Genomic DNA, 18,297 nt, shown 5'->3' on the forward strand with positions numbered 1-18,297 from the left:
ATCAAAAAACAAAATAGGGATGCCACCTTGTGGTGAAATAATAGATCCCGGATGCCGGAAGTGAATGGTCTGTTTGCTGGCACACATACCTGTATGTTGTATCACTTTGTTATGTTTTATGTTATTACTTTTGTACGTCGTGTAACTACTATGGGACTGAGGTCAAACGGCACGGTAAGATGTATCATTTACTATGACAGAGTGTAGTGAAAAGCATATGGTAGGATTGTAACGTTACAACGATTTTATTCTTAACGTTAATAGCAGGTTAGCTTGTAGGCTAGCGTTAGCTAAATAACAATAGCATGCAGGTACATTTCAGCGCCTTCAATTTCGTTTTTAAGTAAATTAACTTAATTTGCCAATAATAAAGCTTACCGTCATTGATACAGGTCGTATGCTGGCGTAACAAGCTAATAACGTTTGTGTCCTAGCAGCTATAACGTTGAGTAAATTCCTAAAGGTAAACATTTTATTTGCCAGGCTAGCTACGAATAAACATGGCTTATTAACTTATTAATAACTCTAGTAAATTATGTAGTGTTAACGTAAGCGCTCCTCTTTCTGTATGTACTACTTGTTCACCTTGTCTCTTCACAGGTGCTGAGAAATAAAAAGAAAAGAGTTGAAAACGCCCTAGGACTTCGGGTTTGACCTCAAGTGGGTGCAGTTTATCGCACCATGTTGGTGACCGCATATCTTGCCGTCATTTTGCTGCTTGCCCTGTGTGTTGGCCTGGAGCTCACAGCACGCCGCCTCACCCCACCTCAGTCTACTCCTACTGCTGTAGCCAACCCAGCTTTCCGTCGCTTCCAGAGTATATTCCTCCGAGCATACCTTTTGGCTTTGTGGGCAGACTGGCTCCAGGGTCCTTACCTCTACAAACTGTATCGCCACTACAGCTTCCTGGAATCCCAAATAGCCATCTTATATGTGTGTGGTCTGGCCTCCTGTGTTCTGTTTGCTCCTTTTTCAAGCTGGCTGCCTCAAGCCTTGGGCCGCAGACGGACATGTCTTGTCTTCTGCTTGTCCTACTCTGCTTGTTGTCTCACCAAGCTGTCCAGAGACTACTTTGTTTTGATTGTGGGCCGTATCCTGGGGGGTCTGTCCACATCCCTACTCACCACTGCATTTGAAGCCTGGTATGTGCACCGTCATGTAGACGTCCATGATTTTCCCAAGGAGTGGATCCCCAGCACCTTCACAAAAGCTGCCACCTGGAACCATGGTCTCGCTGTGGGAGCAGGGCTGGTGGCTAACTTGCTTGCAGAGTGGCTCCACCTGGGACCGGTGGCTCCCTTTCTCCTGGCGGTCCCCAGCCTGGTGTGCTGTGGCTGGGTGGTGCTAACAGACTGGGGCAAGGAAGAGGCAGAAGAAGGCCCTGAAGGGGACAAACAAACACGGCTTCTTGGCGCTCCAAATGGAGGTGTGAACCATTTGTCTGCGAGGGCCCGGTTCTCACGCAGCTGCCATGATGGGTTGCGCTGCCTGCTGTCTGACAGGAGAGTCATGCTCTTGGGTGGAGTGCAGGCTCTGTTTGAAAGTGTCCTGTACATTTTTGTTTTCCTGTGGACCCCGGTACTAGACCCTCATGGGCCTCCTCTGGGAATAGTGTTCTCTTGCCTGATGGCTGCCAGCATGGTCGGCTCCTTGCTGTACCGCCTCGCCACCTCCACGCGCTACCGTCTACAGCCTGGCCATGTTCTCTGCGTGGCTGTGCTGATGGCCTTCTTCTCCTTCTTCATGCTGACCTTCTCCACTGCCCCAGGCCAGCCTAGACCTCATGAATCCTTTCTGGCCTTCCTGCTGCTGGAGCTGGCCTGTGGCCTTTACTTCCCTGCAGTCAGCTTTCTCCAGGGCAGGGTCATCCCAGAGGAGAAGCGGGCTGGTGTACTGGCCTGGTTCCGCCTGCCTCTGCACCTGCTGGCCTGCCTAGGGCTGCTGGCGCTCCATGGAGAGATATCAGGAACAGGTGCAGGAGAGGATGGCAGCGGCACCAGACACATGTTTGGAGGCTGTGCAGTCATGATGCTTGCAGCTTTGATGGCTGTAATCAGTCTGTTCACCCTGGGCAGAAACGACACAGACCTGAGACTGGAGGGAACCAGAGGGGAGGGCGAGATGGACTGAGGAGATGGACCATATGTCCATTTCTGCTGGACTGGTTTCAAATGTATTGTGCCAGTTTTGTGTGTCTGAAGCCACGTGTACATACATCTAAATTTTGCAAAATGCTTCAGGGAAGGAAATAAAAGGGGGTGTTTTTTAGTAGATTAAAATTCAATTTAATTTCCATTTTTACATGTTTTCCTCTTATCATCTTTGTTGTTTTTTGGAGATAATTTTACTAATCCTATCTGTCTGGATACTTTGGAAACATGGCCATTTACATTTGTCAAGTAAATTGCTGGAAGCTTTGTCAGTCATGTCCAAAACTCCAGTGTCATTCCTACTAACTATTCCAGTTCACACGCTGTTGCCTCATTATGTCCACTTATAGAGAGATGTAGGGGGGATAATGCATTTCACTGGTCAGTATCTCCATGAAGATCAGTGACGTAGTAATTCCATCATGTGTTTTTAAAGCAGACATGAAAAGGTTTACAAGAAATAAGAGCATGACTAGCATATAGACAAGTTTCTGAATGTCAGTTCTTAGAATACTTCTTCCACGATACTTTGTTTTATCTTGTTTCTTCCAGCACAGTATGTTTTTATTTAAAAAGAGTGATCTACAGCAGGTCAGTTTTACTTTGAATGCTTTTTGTGCACCGTCTACAGGATATTGTTTTATCTCAACATTACTGTTACACTTTTAAATAAAAGTATAAATTTAATTCATATTTATTTGTTTTGTATTACCTGACTTTGTTGTATTGTAATTTGCCACATATTAGCTGTCCAAGCACATTTTAACTACATTTTATTTATTTTTTATTCAAAGTTAACTTACCTCTTAACTTCAAAGTCTCATTCTGTACCAGTCTTTTTATTTTTTTTAATAGTGTTATAATGGAAATTAATTTCAAAGTTTCAGCTGTAAATTGTTCACCTTTTACTGAAAAAAAGCCACTTGTATATCAGGTAATTCTGATGCAAGAAGCCCATTTAAATTCAAAGAATTCATTTAAACTTGCATTGACTCCTGTGATAAAACTGGACATCTTACAATATTTTAGCCCTTGCAATTCCCCTCGCGTAGTTTTTGCTGCAGACCATATTTCGAGATTACTCTGGACTTTTCTCCTCCTAACGGATCATGCAGGCATCCATCCTCCCCGTTTTTGCTGTGGTACAGTCGCAGCTTTTTCTCTATGGCGCAGCTTCACCTGGATGCTGCTAGAATGTCCCGTCGCGGGTGAGGGAGGGGTATCTGCACGAGTCTTAACTGCGTTATTTTGGAATTACATCACAACATCGTCAGAGAGTGTTTGAGCTGGCAAGAAGAGCACCATCTGTCCGACGTCTTTTCTCACAGTTTAGCTAAACTCCGCAAGAACTGCGACCATCAAGAAAGCCGACACCAGAGCCCCATTGACCGGTTGGCATACAGAACAAGATAACCTACTGCGAGACGACAGACAGACACCATGACACAGGGCAAGGTATGAGCTTTCTTTAATCGTGTCATTCAGTTAATATTTTCGTCTTTATCTACCTTTAACTTTCCTATTAATCGATTAAGGACTGCACAGCTCTGTATTTGTAATTTTTGTATGTGGGGCCAATTTGTTATGTAACAGTTGCAATGCGTGTCTCTACTCAGTCTCTTTAGTCTCACTATTGTCAGATGCTTGATGGCAATGCACGCTATTCAGTTGTGAATACCACCAGATTAAGTCAAATTAATGAATGGCATCCAGAGCAGACTGGTTTTGTGTCCCGCAGCACAACCATAAAATCCCACAGGATTTAGTAGCTGTTACATAGAGTAGCTAATTGTACCTTACCCCTGTTTGCTGAAATTTCCATTCATGCTGACATGATATTTTTGCGTTCAATGCTAAGCTGTTGAGTGTTCCCTGAGTTTATGTGAGTGAAATGCGTCACTGGTTGTTTTACTATGTTGCGTCACCGTGACGACCCTCTGTAGCTCTGGTAAAAAGCGGTGCTGAAGCCTAGCCCACCCCCAGTTTGTTGTGCCTCTCATATTTTTTCACCAAAATGGTTAGGACAGTCTTTGATGGTTCTGAAAATACAGTCAGAACAGCTGTAAATGTTTTAAACGACCTTTTAAACATCGCTGGTTAATTATCTTTTAATAACAATTAGCGTTAAAGAAAGTGAATTCAGCTTATGCTAATACATGAGAGGCACAGACTGGGGCTAATAGAGCTTAACTATCATAAATTATAGGCCTATCAATATATGTCTCAAATAGAAAAAAAGATAATTGCAGTTATGAACAATGTAAATGGGTTAAATGTTTAGGCTATTTGTTGTACGAAATGCATGACAGCTAGGATTAAGCAGTTGATATGTCTGTTGAGGGGTTAGACAATATTTACTGCTATTAGCAGACGTTTCAGTTGAAGTGAAAACACTACCACCTGTCAACTGAAGTGGTTTAAAGATATGTCATTATTTTGAGAAAAGTTCTCAGTATAATGGATTCCACAGACCTAAGATATGAAATTATAACATAGAACTTGTTGTGAAACTTGTGCAGCACTTGAGTGCAAATTGCTAATTGAGTGGCAATATCAATAACAGATATCCATATATATATATATATATATATATACACTATTCCAAAATAAACAAGATTAACAGTAGGGTTGTTTCTTAATGAGATAGGAAGTCATTAAGTTTAAACTAAAAGATAATTTTTTTTTCATCTTTTGTGCTATCAGCTGTCACTTGCAAACAAGGCCACCGATGGCTCCCCCAGTGGACAAGTTTTAGTGTCACCAACTCCTCCCAGCTATGAGGAAGCCACTGCAGGTACTACAACACCTTATCTTTCACTCATAAAGTCAGTTTGTCATTTCTGACATTTACTATTTTAAATAAATGTGTTCTCTAGGCACCAGTGCTCCTTGCTACAGTGATGGTGACATGCTGACAGAGTTCACCTGGGATGATCGCAACATCAGGAGGGTCTTCATCCGTAAGGTATCAAACGCTTTATGATCACGCCGATGACAATGTTGGCTCTGCTGTGTCACTTGCAGTTCACCTCAGATGGCCATGTTAAACTTTAAAAGCCTGACCAGCACATACAATACATGTACAATTATCCGATCTTTTTCACTCTAACTTGCTTTCTCTAAGGTGTACGCCATCTTGATGATCCAGCTTTTGGTCACTCTCGCTATTGTGTCTCTTTTCACATTCTGGTAAGTGTTAGTCCAATCTTTTTCATTTTTTCTTATGTTTTACGATATTGAACAAGTAATTCTGATCAAATTCTCTGGGTAGTGTACTTACTTAAGATTATGTTGCTTTTAGTGACCCTGTGAAGGACTACATTAAAACCAACCCTGGGTGGTACTGGGCCTCTTAGTAAGTAATATTGGTTTTGTCACTCTCTAGTTAGTAAGACACAGTCACATGTTTGCCCATGTCACTCCTATCTAACTAAATATCTAACAATATTTCTGTTTTTCAACAGCGCTGTGTTCTTTGTCACATATCTGACCCTGTCTTGCTGCTCTGCACCAAGGTAAATGTTTTCAAAATTAAATGTACGACATCAAAAAAAAGAAAAGATAAAAAGTAAATCAACTACATTATTGACCCTCCAATCTTTTACTCACTCCTACAGGAGACAGTTTCCATGGAATCTGATTCTGCTAGGTATCTTTGTAAGTACAAGACAGATATGTGTTAGGTTTTTAATAAATGTTTCCAAGTATAGACTGAATTATGTATTCTTTAGATGAGCAGTGTTTTCAAATCAAACCTAGGTACAGAATGATTGTAAATTAGCAGGATCTAAACCAAATATATGAGTATGAATTATAAAAGTTATTGCTCTCCAGCTATGGCTTGTCTAAAAAGATTCTAACACATGCCTGCATTTCACATGACTATCACAATGTCTCATTACAGACCCTCTCGCTGTCCTACATGACAGGGATGTTGTCCAGGTACACTGTCTTGTGTTACTTTGCATTGTGTCTTGCTGCTTTAGACCCTGGCTACTATGATGGCTTTTGCACTCAGATAATTAGGTGTCAATGTATTTCTTTTACAGTATCTTAGTTTGTGTGTGTGGCCAGTGATGTAGGTCTATATAAAAATGAATTATGCTTTCTGTTTGAAATAGCTTGAAACATTTTCAGTAAGTTTTGCATGTCTCTTGTTTTAATAGCTTCTACAACACAAAGTCAGTGGTGATGTGTCTGGGCATCACAGCAGCAGTCTGTCTCCTAGTCACAATCTTCAGCTTCCAAACTAAGGTGGGAGAAATACATTTTTCCTTTTCTGTACTTTTTATGTTATCTGGCATGCATGATTGAGTGGGGAAATCATTTGTGTGTGTCAGCTTTCACGCCGTTGGATTAACATACTAATATGTTTGATTTTATGTGCTTTCCACCATCCAGTTTGATGTGACATCATACCAAGGTGTGCTCTTTGTGTTCTGCATGGTCATGTTCATCTCTGGACTGGTGTTGACGCTCGTCCTTCCCTTTCAATATGTAAGTACAATTATCCAAATCAAGCAATTACACCAGTTTTGTGTCATGCAAGACTGGAACGTGGAGGATTTCCAGACAACTAGGATATAGTTAAATGGAATACGAATGAAAATTGAAAGTCTGACAAATATTAGACTTTAGACTGATGCAGATCCAACCCTAAATTTAGATCATATTTAGTATTTGTACCATCATATGCATTTAGAAATAACATGGTGGACCTTATAATAGATAATACTGGAATCACATCCAAAAAAGTATTTTTTGCCATTTAGGTACCCTGGTTGGATGCCACCTATGCTGCCTTGGGAGCCATACTGTTTACCATGGTAAGAGTACAGACACTGTCAAGACATTATTGATAAAAATTATTGTGCATTGTACTGTTGACTATCACAATAAAAAAATATGTCTTACTTGACGTCATTTCCGTTGCAGTTTTTGGCATTTGACACGCAGCTCCTCATGGGAAACAAACGCTACGCCATGAGTCCAGAGGAGTACGTCTTCGCCACTCTCAACCTCTACCTAGATATCATCTATATCTTCTCCTTCTTCCTCCAAATCTTTGGAACAAAACGAGAATAAACTATCGCTCCACCTTTCTTTTCTAAAGACAAGGGATACACCAGTATGGGAATTAAGGCACACATACGATAAGAGTATTTTAAAATTTTAGTGATTGTGATGACAATGCTTCCAATTGTAACAGCTTTGTTTTTTTGCCTGATACTGATGAATACTTATACCATTGTACAGCTGTACATTTACATCGACATACATCAGTATTCACATCCAAAATTTCACTAACTTTTTCCCGCTCTCTAGCATGTTGTCAATCCACACCACGTTATGTGGCGATCTTCCTCCATTTAATGTAGAACATACTGTGACTGTTCATCTGAAGCTGTATGGGTATTTTCATGTCCATGCCTATCTAGATATCACATATCTACTACAAACAATAGATGTCAGTGCTCTTTAAGATGTATTTGATTATATAATACATTATGCATGACTGAAAAGAGCCCAAACAGTGCTAAGTATAGTCATCCTATCACTGGACTATTTTTGTGGGTGTTGATTTAGTGACTGAAAGCATACATACACATACAAAAAAAAAAAAAAACTTAAAAGACTTACAGACTTTTCGTGTGTTTTCACTCATATACACTGTTGTCTGAATACTGTGAATTACAAGAAACAGAATTATTATAGTTTTTGGTCTTAATATGATATAAACTTATTCAATCCTTTTGAAGAGGTGACATGACAGTTGAATATAAATATAACAGTGCCATAAATGCATGGATTTACTCTTAACTTTTGACAAGGCCTACTATATTTGTGAAAGATATGTCACATTACATTTGAAGTTTATTTTTTTTACGACAGAATGATATATTTTAGAAAGTGTGTGACATAAAGTGATGAGTTTGAAGCTTGAAATGAATTTTTAGGTCTTCTAAAGTGTACTTGGATTACCCTTATTTGACAATATTGATGCAGTATAGGCTATTGTTTTAAGAGCACCCTGCATTTCACTGTAGCATTGGTGTTTCTGTATTAATTTATTAAATTGTGAATGTGTATTAATACACTCGTTGGTTCTCTCTGATTAAATAAATAATGTGCTTCAACATATGTTGTTCAATGTCAGTCACTTGTGAGAAATTATAGAATTATGCCACTTTTCACAGGACAAAATGAGCTTAGTTTCAGTAGTATTTTTTCAGCCTAAACATCTCCATGTAGTAGAGTAAAATTTTGTCTACTTTGATTAAATCACATGCTAACACACTTGCATTCTTAAAGTATTTTGCAGTTCCTTGATGTGTTATTTACAAGTTTGTCAGATAAAATTATTTTCTGGAAATTTCAGCTGTATATAAAGTTGCTTGTAGATTAGACTAGGTAATGGTATTTAAGGACCATAGGTAAAAGCTATGTTGTTACTTATTACACCATGCCATGTAGGGTGTACAACATAATCTGTTTTGTCTTTTACAACTTTCATTGGACAAATTAAAGCCTACTTGTAAATAACATGTGGCCTATAGGTATGTGCAGCATATAGCTACTTTTATCTTTAAACTGAATAAACCTGGTTTGCATTTTTGCCATCTGTCAATTAAATTAGTTAAGTGTTTGGCATAAAGATCGGGTCCTTAAAATTATTTCATTCAAAATATAATTCCTCCACATGCAATTGTGTATGTGCGCGAGTGCGACAGAGACATTTGAAAGTAACAGACTTAGTAGACTAACGCTAAATAATTGCGTGTGGTGTCACGATGGAAATAAAAATTGTATTCAGAAGGCGGGTGTGACGTAATGTTAAATGGTCTACTCCAACCAGTAAATGTCGGGCACACTCGGAATTACAGCCTCCAGCCATCCAATCACAACGTGCGATGTTCGAACGTCATGTTCAGCCATGTTGTGGTTTTGAATGAGGAAGAAGCGGGAGATAACATTCTTCAACGAGTTTATATGTAATTTAAAGTCACGTTTAGGATATATAAATGAGTTAGGGTGTGACTCAAAATGATAACCGTTTTTGCGAACGCGTTGGTTGCGTTTTATTGCATTCCTGTTGGAATTTAAACATACTTCCATAAATTAGCCGTGTGGCTAACAACGTTAGCTAGCATAGTGTGCTAGCTAGGCAACTAGCTAATTCTTAGTTAACCAGCTAGCCCGTTAGCCCGTTTCATGGGAAAGTAAAATGAAAATTGTGAGTAGTGTTAGCCTTTGAAATAGCCTCAGCTAACCTGCCTCAGTCGAATGAAGCGCATTAGCCTCATTTGGTTTGACTATATTGACAGGTAGGCAGAAAACAGCTATAACGATTTATCTTTAAACCGACGGCGTTATTTCTGAAACTTTTGAACCATGTTGAATAAAATTTACGGATGGATAGAAACAAGCTTTGCCAATCTTCGCAATGGTGTACCAGCTGCGGAGCACTCTGATGCACATCGGGCACCGGGAGATGGTCAGATGAGGAGGAAAAGACCAATTGAATGGTATGAGCTGTAAAAGCGTTATTCCCTTGTGTGCTCAAAAGACGGTGTGTTTAAAAAGAGACGGAATTAAACGGACCCCAGCTTGTTCTGAAGTTAACGTTTTTTAATGAGTCAGTGTAAATAACGTTATCGTTTCACCATTCATTGTCTCGCTGGTCATTTAACGTTTCAACCGTTTGTTATGATGTGAAGAAAACCGTTTATTTTCAGTTTGTTGAATTGCATGCAATGTGTTAATAACTGTATGGCACAAATCTGTTTTTTTTCTTAAGTTTGCAAGATGGACATAACAACGATGGCTTAATGATAAAGAAATCTCGAATGGGTAATTAAACATTTACTTTGATACATACTATGGTGGGTAAATTTGAGGATGTAGTTGGAGAAGTAGCAACCCTACTTACAGTCTATCTATGTCTGTCTTTTTTAAAAATTTCTCAAGGAGATCTCATTGACACAGTCAAGATTGCAGCTGAAGGGGTTAAGACTCATAGCTCCAGTGTGGCTACATGGATGAGGAACAATGTGAGCCCTACCTTGAGAAATATACTCCCTGCCTCCCCCGGCCCTCCACCTGGAGAGCCACAGCCCTCAACATCCGCAGACGTCTGGGCAGGGAGCCCGGTAAGAAATGAATTTTTGAGGCCTGGCTGTAGATATGTCAAAACAATTTTTGCCTTTATTTAAACATGTCATGTATGTGTTTGGTTTAAGATTGTTGAAAGGAACTCTCTTGATGAGACATTCATTGCTCCCTCAACAACTTTGGAGTGGAAAACATCCAAATTCGGTAAGATTATGACTTAAAGTATTGTATACATGTTTGCATCACAATTGCTAGTGTTTATTGAGGCTTTTCAGCTTTTGGAGAGAAGTTAATTATTGTACTGTTTCTTATTTCCTCCCAACTCTAGAATGTGTGCGTAATGACAAGTCTATTGTGGGATCAAAAGTCTGTAGGCGACAAGTGTGCATGAGTCCTATACATCGAGAAGTGCCAAAAACAAATGGACACTCTGTGAACTTGACGCCCTCCGTTACCCCTGAATTGCACCCCTCTCCACGGTTAGGCAGACCCCTAAATCTCCGACCACATGGAACACCAAGGTATTCCTTACATACTGATTTTTGACTGTAGAACAAAATGTTCCTCATCTGAAGATTTACTTTTTGTTACAGGATGTATCATTATACTGTTGTCAGTTACAATTGTCAGTTGATGTTTTGATTACCACACTGTCATTTTGTGTCTGCAGTTTATTCAGTGGAGCGTCAAGCAGCTCCTGCACCAGCATGTACGAGAAGACCTTTCCCATCAAAGTGGTGCAGAGCCCAACACACAGCACCTCATCTGTCCGCATACACAGAGCCAGGCCCCGCTGTACAGCACAGGAGGTCAGACATCAGGAAAAAAATTCACCATGTGATACCTCTGTTGTTGCATTTCTTTGTTGACTTCATGGTTCTCCACTGTGTTTGTCCAGTCTGTTTGTCAAGAGGAGAAGGAGGTGTATAGGCAGCTTCTGACCATGGTCTCTGGTGGTCAGTCAACTTTTCTTCACAACGGCAGCTCACACGCCATCGTGAGGTCACACAGAGATTTGTACGTATCCATACAAATGCAGTAGACTTCAACAATGTAGTATTCGTACAATTAATGAAATATGTAAAGGGGTACAGAGTATGGCGGCACAGAAGACTATAGTTGGAATTTAGTCACAGGCCAGTGGGGGGCATCAATACATCAATACATCAATTGCTCACTCTGCGTAGCCTGGAATGAAAGGTTGAACAAGTGTTTACTTGCTTAGCTTTGCAGTAAACAGTTACCTCAAAAGTGCTGGTAATTTCTTTAGTGAAGTTTAACAATAGGAAAACAATATTAATATCAGTATATGTACAAAGGTCAAACTAGTCATGGAGCATATTCCAGCTTGTCTTCACTGTTGTGCCTTGGTTGAGGGATATGTAAGACTACTTGGTATCCATCTGTAATGGAATTACATATTCTCCCTACATTTATTTGGGTAGAGGAACTATTTACGCGTTTCATTTTAACACACTCATATATCCTTTATCACTTACTGGACTGTATCTAGATAGGCTTTGCTTTCTCAACTGCTTACCCCTGTCACTTTCTCATCAGCACCAGCTTCCTGACCACCAGCCGCAGACTGCTACAGTTCACTTCCTCTGCTGGTTCAGCAGCAGGAGGAACTTCAGAGGGTGCCAGCAGCCCCCCGAGCCCCAGGGGGATGTCTAGCCAGAGCTCCAGCAATCTCCCCAGCCCAGTGGGGGCCTCCAACAGGCCAGGGATCCAGAGTTGGTCTCTGGACATGGACCTCAGCTCCAGCAGAGCAGCTATTCTCACATCAGCTCCCTCCCCATCTGTTTTGCAGGACAACTCCTCTCAGGACACGCAATCATCAGGTAAAATTCTCTCCCACACATTTAAAGGTGGAGTGAGCGATTCTGGTGAAATCCTACACCACGACAAATACCATGATATAGAGCAAACAACAACACAGCAAGTAATGTAGCTGAGTTGTGGGTCAGCAAACTGTGGCTACAGTTGCTGCTGCAAAACTAACCTGCAGAGAGGACGAGACGGCCATAGCCAGCACACCAGCTCCAAACAGCGATACTCACAGCTCTCATGCTACTATAGCTAACATCATGCCATATCTTGGTGAACTAGAAAGTAAACTGAATGTCTGTGGGCAAATAATTAGAGATTACCTGAGGCACGAATTATGGCTGGAATGGCTCTAATAGTGTTGTGTGGCGGGGTGATAGCCACTTTGTTTGTTTCCCATTTACAGAGCCAGGGACGTGTACAAACACCAGTTGTTGTGGTTTTTCTTTTTGTTTTTTTCTCAGCACATACACAGAACGGACAAGAAGCCGATCGTGAGGGGATATTTGCTATGTTTGTATTGGATTACAATTGTTTATCCCACCTTCATGGAAATATAGGCATTATGAAAAGGGGGATACATAGGTGAATTGAATGTTTGCGTGCTCCTGTATTTCTTCTTGGGTTGTAATCTCCTTGTCTTTTCTTGCAGCTCATGATGGTGACTCTGTAATTATTGTAAATGAACAAAAGGGTAAAAAGCAAGACAGCTCAAGGTAAGTACTAGTTTTAACTAATTGTAGCTATTTTGTTCTTTACATTGTTTTAAAATCATGAACTACATTTCTGTAGTTAATATTGATGTACTTTGAGTCAACTCAGTTGTTTAATTTGTATATACATATTTCTGCCATTACAGTGTGCCATGTTTCCAAGCTGAGCTATGGATCAAAGAACTGTAAGTACACTCCCAATGCATTCAATTACAAATGATTTAATATTCAGAGATTTTAAGTGGGAATAGTGGAAAACATGTATTTTTTGTCACTGTAGGACTAGTATGTATGACTCTCGGGCAAGAGAAAGACGGAGACAGATCGAAGAGCAGGAAGCCTTGGCTGCCCAGCTGCTGCAACAGGTGGGTGTGCACCACCAAAGCATCTGTTGTTCCTCGACCTCTTGTTATCCCACTAACCATGTTGTCATTGGTTCCCAGCGCCTGTCTGAAGAGGGTCAACGCAGCCCAGATGTGGAGGTCCATGTACGAGTTCCTTTGGAGAAGGAAGTTCCTTTGACTCTTGTGACAGAAGAACCAAAACATTTGGAAGAGATACCAGAATTCCCTGAACTCACAGAGGTGTGGTCATTGTATCTTCATGTGCATCACAGCATTTACCATATGTAGAATATATTAAGACATAATCTTCTAAGTATAACAGACAGATTAACTTATCAGAGGTAACTTGAGTGCATTAGTTTTGGACAAATTTGTGCAAGTTAATGATTGGCAGCAATCCTACCTCTAGCGCAATATTATGTTTTGATGGAGATTGTGCACGAAGGCTAAGCACAGACGGGTCCGTTGTTAATGTGTTTGTGAGAGAGCAAGGGAGCGAGCAAGTGGAGACGCTGAGCAGCGCACAGCTCTACAATCAAAAACAATTTTACCCATTTTTAAATGGTAAAAAAAATAATGATTTGAAAGTCAATATGTGACGGTCAGTGTTGATATTGTGGTGGGTTGCCACAAATAAATCGAAACCCTATTTTGTATAGAATCTAAAAATGAGTGAATATTACATGAACAAAAATGTAGAAAGTAATAAAATTTAATATTGATAATTATTTCAGCCAATTAATTTTAATTCAGTATTTAACCAGTGGTCAATGTCAATCCATTGCATTAGTCCAGAGTTGTAAACCTTGACTGAGAGATCTTAACTTGTTTTGAAAATACTGTGTACTTAAGAGGAGTGCCATCACGTCCATATAGCTTCAAGTTTCATTTTGTGCATGCACATATGAGCTAGGGCCAGGCGGTATATCAGTTTAATGAGGTATACCGAAATAATTTCAAAAGACATATAAAATTAGACAATACCGTTTATACCGATATAGTTTGATGTTGACATAATTTATGTGTGTCCTGACAGCGTTTGCTCGTCTCTCTTCCTCACCGCGCAGCCCTGCCTCTCCCTCTGCATCTACACGCAGCCGTCTACTCACAAACTCTCTAACAACATAGACGGAGACACAATGCCGATCAACACTGCTGATGACGTGGCTTGTAAAAACAAAAACAATGGTTCAGTCAGTGTTTCCCACACATACACTTTATTTAGGCAGGCCGCCCAGGTTAGGCGACATATTGTAGCTTTTTTCAGAGAAACACTGAGTGTTTGGATATTATATAGAGAGAGATACAGAGTGGTGGATATTTTACAAGCACGGACCAAGTAAAGAGACAGTGAACACACCAGTCAGATGTCATTCGTTAGCTACCACGTTTGTTTTGTTTTGTTAGGCTATGTCGTCAATATGCACTCAACACGTGGGCAGCTGCTGCTGTGAACGGAATGGCGGGTGTAAAAGTTAGTTGTTTTTTTTCCCCGGCAACTTATATGCTTATGTGTTTGCAACGGAGGTACGTTAGTTAGGTCTGTGAGTGTGAAGAGAACTAAAGAGGCCCCAAGCCCTCTTATACTGATATATATTTTATACTGGTATTCAACCTAACAGTACCAGGATATGACTTTTTGGTTCATATCGCCCAGCGTTAATATGAACGCATCTTCACATCCGACACGGTTGTCTTTTCCGTTGCTTGTTGGCATTTATAAAACAGACACAACACTGATCGACCAAGAGAGGCACTGCCCGGCTAGGTTAGCAAGACAGACAGACAGATGGCTGACTACTAGAGAGAGATGCACTACAAGCTAGCACATAAACTTAACATTACTGTTATTTGCTAACATCAGACTTGGGAGAGCAGAGAACAGAAGTTTACCTGATTGCTGTTCCCGCAATTCATTCTCGTGGTGTGTGTTTTTTTTTTCTTCATCTTTTTGTGACCAAAAGGATAGTTCCACTTCATCCTATCATGTAAGTTGTAAACAATGACACCCGCTTTGACATGAGGGGGAGGCAGGAACCCACACAACTTGTGTATTGAGCTTAGAGGGCCATACACAAACTCCCACACCAAATCTCCCTCCCTCCTGGTGTTTCACATTATATACAATAGTGATTTTTCTTAAAAAGGAAAAGGGGGATATTTGCATGTTGGCCCACCAAAAATTGTTTCAAAAACCGACTAAATTGTCACAGTCTGGAAACCTGAGTATTGGCTATTTTTTGTTTCTGCAGGCTGTACGATTTTTGAAATAATTTACGTTGTCTCTTTCCATTAAGGAAATGGAAGCCGAGGTGAACAGGGTGCTGAGAGGAGGTAGTTCTCACGAAGTATTAAGTGAAGGTTTTGGTCTCAGTCTTACGCGCAAAGACCTGCAGACCCTCAGCAACCTCAACTGGCTCAATGATGAGGTGAGTACACGTTATCTGTGTGTGAATTATAAGCAGGCATTAATTTTACACCAGGTGGGCACACTCTTCTCACCATGCTTGTTTTGTGCATGTAATAATTGTTGCAGAACTGAGCCATAGTGCTTGCCCAATTAATTGAAACTCTTCCTCCTTAATCTCTCAGGTGATCAACTTTTACATGAACCTGCTGGTCGAGCGTAGCAAGGACCCCCGCTGGCCATCAGTCAATACGTTCAACACTTTTTTCTATCCCAAGCTGCGCAGCAGTGGCTATTCCGCTGTCCGCCGCTGGACCAAGAAGATGGACATCTTTTCTAAAGACATCCTGTTGGTTCCTGTCCACTTGGGGGTGCACTGGTGCCTCTCTGTAAGTCTTGATGGAAATAATTGTGAACTTGTACAATAACAATAAATTAAAAACTGCAATATAAACCCCAAGATTGTTACTTACAACTCTTTCTCAGGTGGTGGATTTCCGCAAAAAGGCTATCCTGTACTTTGATTCTATGGGAGGAAACAATGATGAAGCATGCAGAATATTGTTGTAAGTTTCAGTATCTGATACAGTTGTCTGTTGAATGCAACTCCTGCAAACTGATTTTTATGAGCCATCAAAGTATCTAGAAAATAATTTTTATTTCCCCAGTGAATACCTGCAACAGGAAAGCAAGGACAAGAAGGGCAAAGAACTGGATACCTCAGGCTGGACTCTGCGCAGCAAAAAGCGCCATGTAAGTCCTACGTACACCAGCTTTAAATAGTCTACTTTTAATTGTTGTGCAATGTCGTTCTGTGTCATCAAACTTAGGAAACTTTAGGAATTTTGGATAGGTTTCCATTATTAGCAGAATATTCTAGGCTCTAGTTCTTGGAGTTAGCAGTACCTCCATCTTTGGCCAACTTGTCCAGGTTCATGCTGCAGCATTGTAACCAAATGATAATTTGTTTACATTTCAGTCATTTGCACCCATTTATAGTTAAACAGCATGTACAGGATTAGGATAATCATTGTACATTTTTGTGTTTTATGTAAAGTCCTTATGAAGTTCTTGGTAATGAAGTTCTTGGTAACTTGTTCTGTTTGGTGAGGCAAGTCATGCGAGCAGGCATACATCTAAAATATCAAATGAAGACACTGTGCAAACTCTATTAATAATGCTATTTCATTGTCAAGAACAAAATGTCTGCTGGATGCTTGTCTAGGAATAATTTCACCCCAAAATGTGATTTGCAGCATTAGCCTACTTAGTTTAGTTTATTGTCCCATTTGGAATTTTGGTTAGTCATTCTTATTAATCATATATCCTTTCAATTGTGTACAGATATCACTCTTTTTGCACTGTGGAATGCCCAATAACATATTTTTTCCCCTTTTACTCAGGAAATCCCACAGCAGATGAATGGCAGTGACTGTGGAATGTTCACATGCAAATATGCAGATTACATTACCAAAGACAAGCCAATCACTTTCACACAGGTAATCACAAACCGCAAACAACGAATTATGTTAATCGTCATGCTAATGGTTTACAAATGGCCTATGTGACCTTTTTTTTTTATTCACAGAAGCACATGCCCTACTTCAGAAGAAGGATGGTTTGGGAGATTTTGAATCATAAACTGTTGTGATGTCAGTATAGTCGGCTCACAATGTTAGAAACACAACTAACGTAACAACGGCAGAGCTGCGTTCAGCAGCAGGATCCACTTATAGCAGTCCTGCTCTGGATAGACTAGTACACCAGCTTGTCAGATCAGGAACCAGCCCTGCTACTCTGCATCCTTTAAGCCCTCAGCTGATCTTTGCTGATGGGATGTTGCTGGAGCACCAAGCACTGCCTACCAGTCCTCTACTTCACTTTGTTTTGTTTTTTTGGGTGCACCCATGGAGCATCAGTGTAGCAGCTGAAACGCTGCTTGTTTTTTAATGCCCAGCCAGAACTGTTTTTGAAATCACACGTGTACTGACTTACAAGCCATACTCTGAGCAATGTTCAGTTTAATGCAGAGATATGTTTACATGTTTTTGTCCTACAGGGAGATGAGCACATTATGCTGCATACTTTTTATAACACAAATTCTACATTTTGGCATCATTGTCAATGTTTGATATTCTTGGTATGTGCAAAGAACAATTTACTTTACCATGAAAATATGAATGCCCACAGAACTGGAATTTGAATGGCATCTAGTCTTAACAATCTGTCTCTTTGTGTTTGGGCGTGACACATGTTCTGTTTTCCTAAATATGAACATTTAACCTAAAACAGGATTCTTTTTGTAGTTTGATGAATTAAAATGCACAAAAGGCTGCAAATGTGACATTGCCTCAGAGTATAATTTATAAGGAAGGAAAATAGAAAGCTGCAGTCTAAAACAGCAGGTTAAGTGTTTTGCCATTTTCCCATTACTCTTGATATATTGTAAATTAAGGTTCGAAGTCTATTTTATGTATTGCAGTCTGTTTTCATTCAACAGCAACTTTTGGGCATATTCAGAATATTTTGAACTTTGTACATACTTAAAACACATACAGCCTCTTGAACAGTGTAATATACTTTTTCTTTACGTATTATCTATTTTTATCTAGATTTAAGTCTGTTTTAGAAAATAAAATTCTCATGTATTGTGACTGTTCTTTGTATTACCTCAAAATCTGCTGGGTTTGAGATAAAAACTGCCACATTTGATAAACATGAGAACCGTGACGTGTCTTGGC

General features: G+C 40.1%; 3 protein-coding genes across 3 annotated transcripts; all 3 read left to right on the forward strand.

The window, feature by feature from the left end:
• Positions 1 to 40: 40 nt before the first annotated feature.
• On the forward strand, positions 41 to 2,841 carry mfsd5 (major facilitator superfamily domain containing 5). The gene is made up of 2 exons (XM_038722554.1): positions 41 to 174; positions 601 to 2,841. The coding sequence occupies exon 2, from the start codon at positions 682 to 684 to the stop codon at positions 2,128 to 2,130; it is 1,449 nt and encodes a 482-aa protein (XP_038578482.1). The 5' UTR covers positions 41 to 174; positions 601 to 681; the 3' UTR covers positions 2,131 to 2,841.
• Positions 2,842 to 2,965: 124 nt separating this feature from the next.
• LOC119905481 (protein lifeguard 2-like) lies at positions 2,966 to 8,289 on the forward strand. Its single transcript, XM_038722556.1, has 12 exons — positions 2,966 to 3,605; positions 4,854 to 4,944; positions 5,027 to 5,115; positions 5,275 to 5,339; positions 5,452 to 5,505; positions 5,615 to 5,665; positions 5,768 to 5,807; positions 6,055 to 6,092; positions 6,317 to 6,404; positions 6,552 to 6,647; positions 6,923 to 6,976; positions 7,086 to 8,289. The coding sequence occupies exons 1-12, from the start codon at positions 3,591 to 3,593 to the stop codon at positions 7,233 to 7,235; spliced, it is 831 nt and encodes a 276-aa protein (XP_038578484.1). The 5' UTR covers positions 2,966 to 3,590; the 3' UTR covers positions 7,236 to 8,289.
• A 784-nt stretch (positions 8,290 to 9,073) lies between these two features.
• Positions 9,074 to 18,286, forward strand: si:dkey-21c19.3 (sentrin-specific protease 1). The gene is made up of 18 exons (XM_038722553.1): positions 9,074 to 9,676; positions 9,949 to 10,001; positions 10,119 to 10,300; positions 10,391 to 10,466; positions 10,591 to 10,783; positions 10,933 to 11,071; positions 11,161 to 11,279; positions 11,823 to 12,106; positions 12,745 to 12,808; positions 12,952 to 12,990; positions 13,086 to 13,170; positions 13,249 to 13,389; positions 15,447 to 15,578; positions 15,742 to 15,945; positions 16,043 to 16,122; positions 16,225 to 16,309; positions 16,960 to 17,055; positions 17,145 to 18,286. The coding sequence occupies exons 1-18, from the start codon at positions 9,543 to 9,545 to the stop codon at positions 17,205 to 17,207; spliced, it is 2,169 nt and encodes a 722-aa protein (XP_038578481.1). The 5' UTR covers positions 9,074 to 9,542; the 3' UTR covers positions 17,208 to 18,286.
• Positions 18,287 to 18,297: the final 11 nt, after the last annotated feature.

Source organism: Micropterus salmoides, unplaced genomic scaffold (assembly GCF_014851395.1).
Source record: "Micropterus salmoides isolate LMB-PRFRI ecotype aquatic unplaced genomic scaffold, ASM1485139v1 Ms_hic_scaffold_16, whole genome shotgun sequence".
Classification (NCBI taxonomy): domain Eukaryota; kingdom Metazoa; phylum Chordata; class Actinopteri; order Centrarchiformes; family Centrarchidae; genus Micropterus; species Micropterus salmoides.

Bases quoted from the DNA above. Each gene is read 5' to 3' on its own strand.
- mfsd5 (XM_038722554.1), top strand. From the start codon at position 682: ATGTTGGTGACCGCATATCTTGCCGTCATTTTGCTGCTTGCCCTGTGT.
- LOC119905481 (XM_038722556.1), top strand. The intron at 5,506-5,614 runs GTAAGTAATATT...GTTTTTCAACAG, and splicing joins GGGTGGTACTGGGCCTCTTA to CGCTGTGTTCTTTGTCACAT. The intron at 6,977-7,085 runs GTAAGAGTACAG...TTTCCGTTGCAG, and splicing joins GAGCCATACTGTTTACCATG to TTTTTGGCATTTGACACGCA.
- si:dkey-21c19.3 (XM_038722553.1), top strand. From the start codon at position 9,543: ATGTTGAATAAAATTTACGGATGGATAGAAACAAGCTTTGCCAATCTT. The intron at 13,390-15,446 runs GTGTGGTCATTG...CTTTCCATTAAG, and splicing joins AATTCCCTGAACTCACAGAG to GAAATGGAAGCCGAGGTGAA. The intron at 16,123-16,224 runs GTAAGTTTCAGT...TTATTTCCCCAG, and splicing joins GAAGCATGCAGAATATTGTT to TGAATACCTGCAACAGGAAA.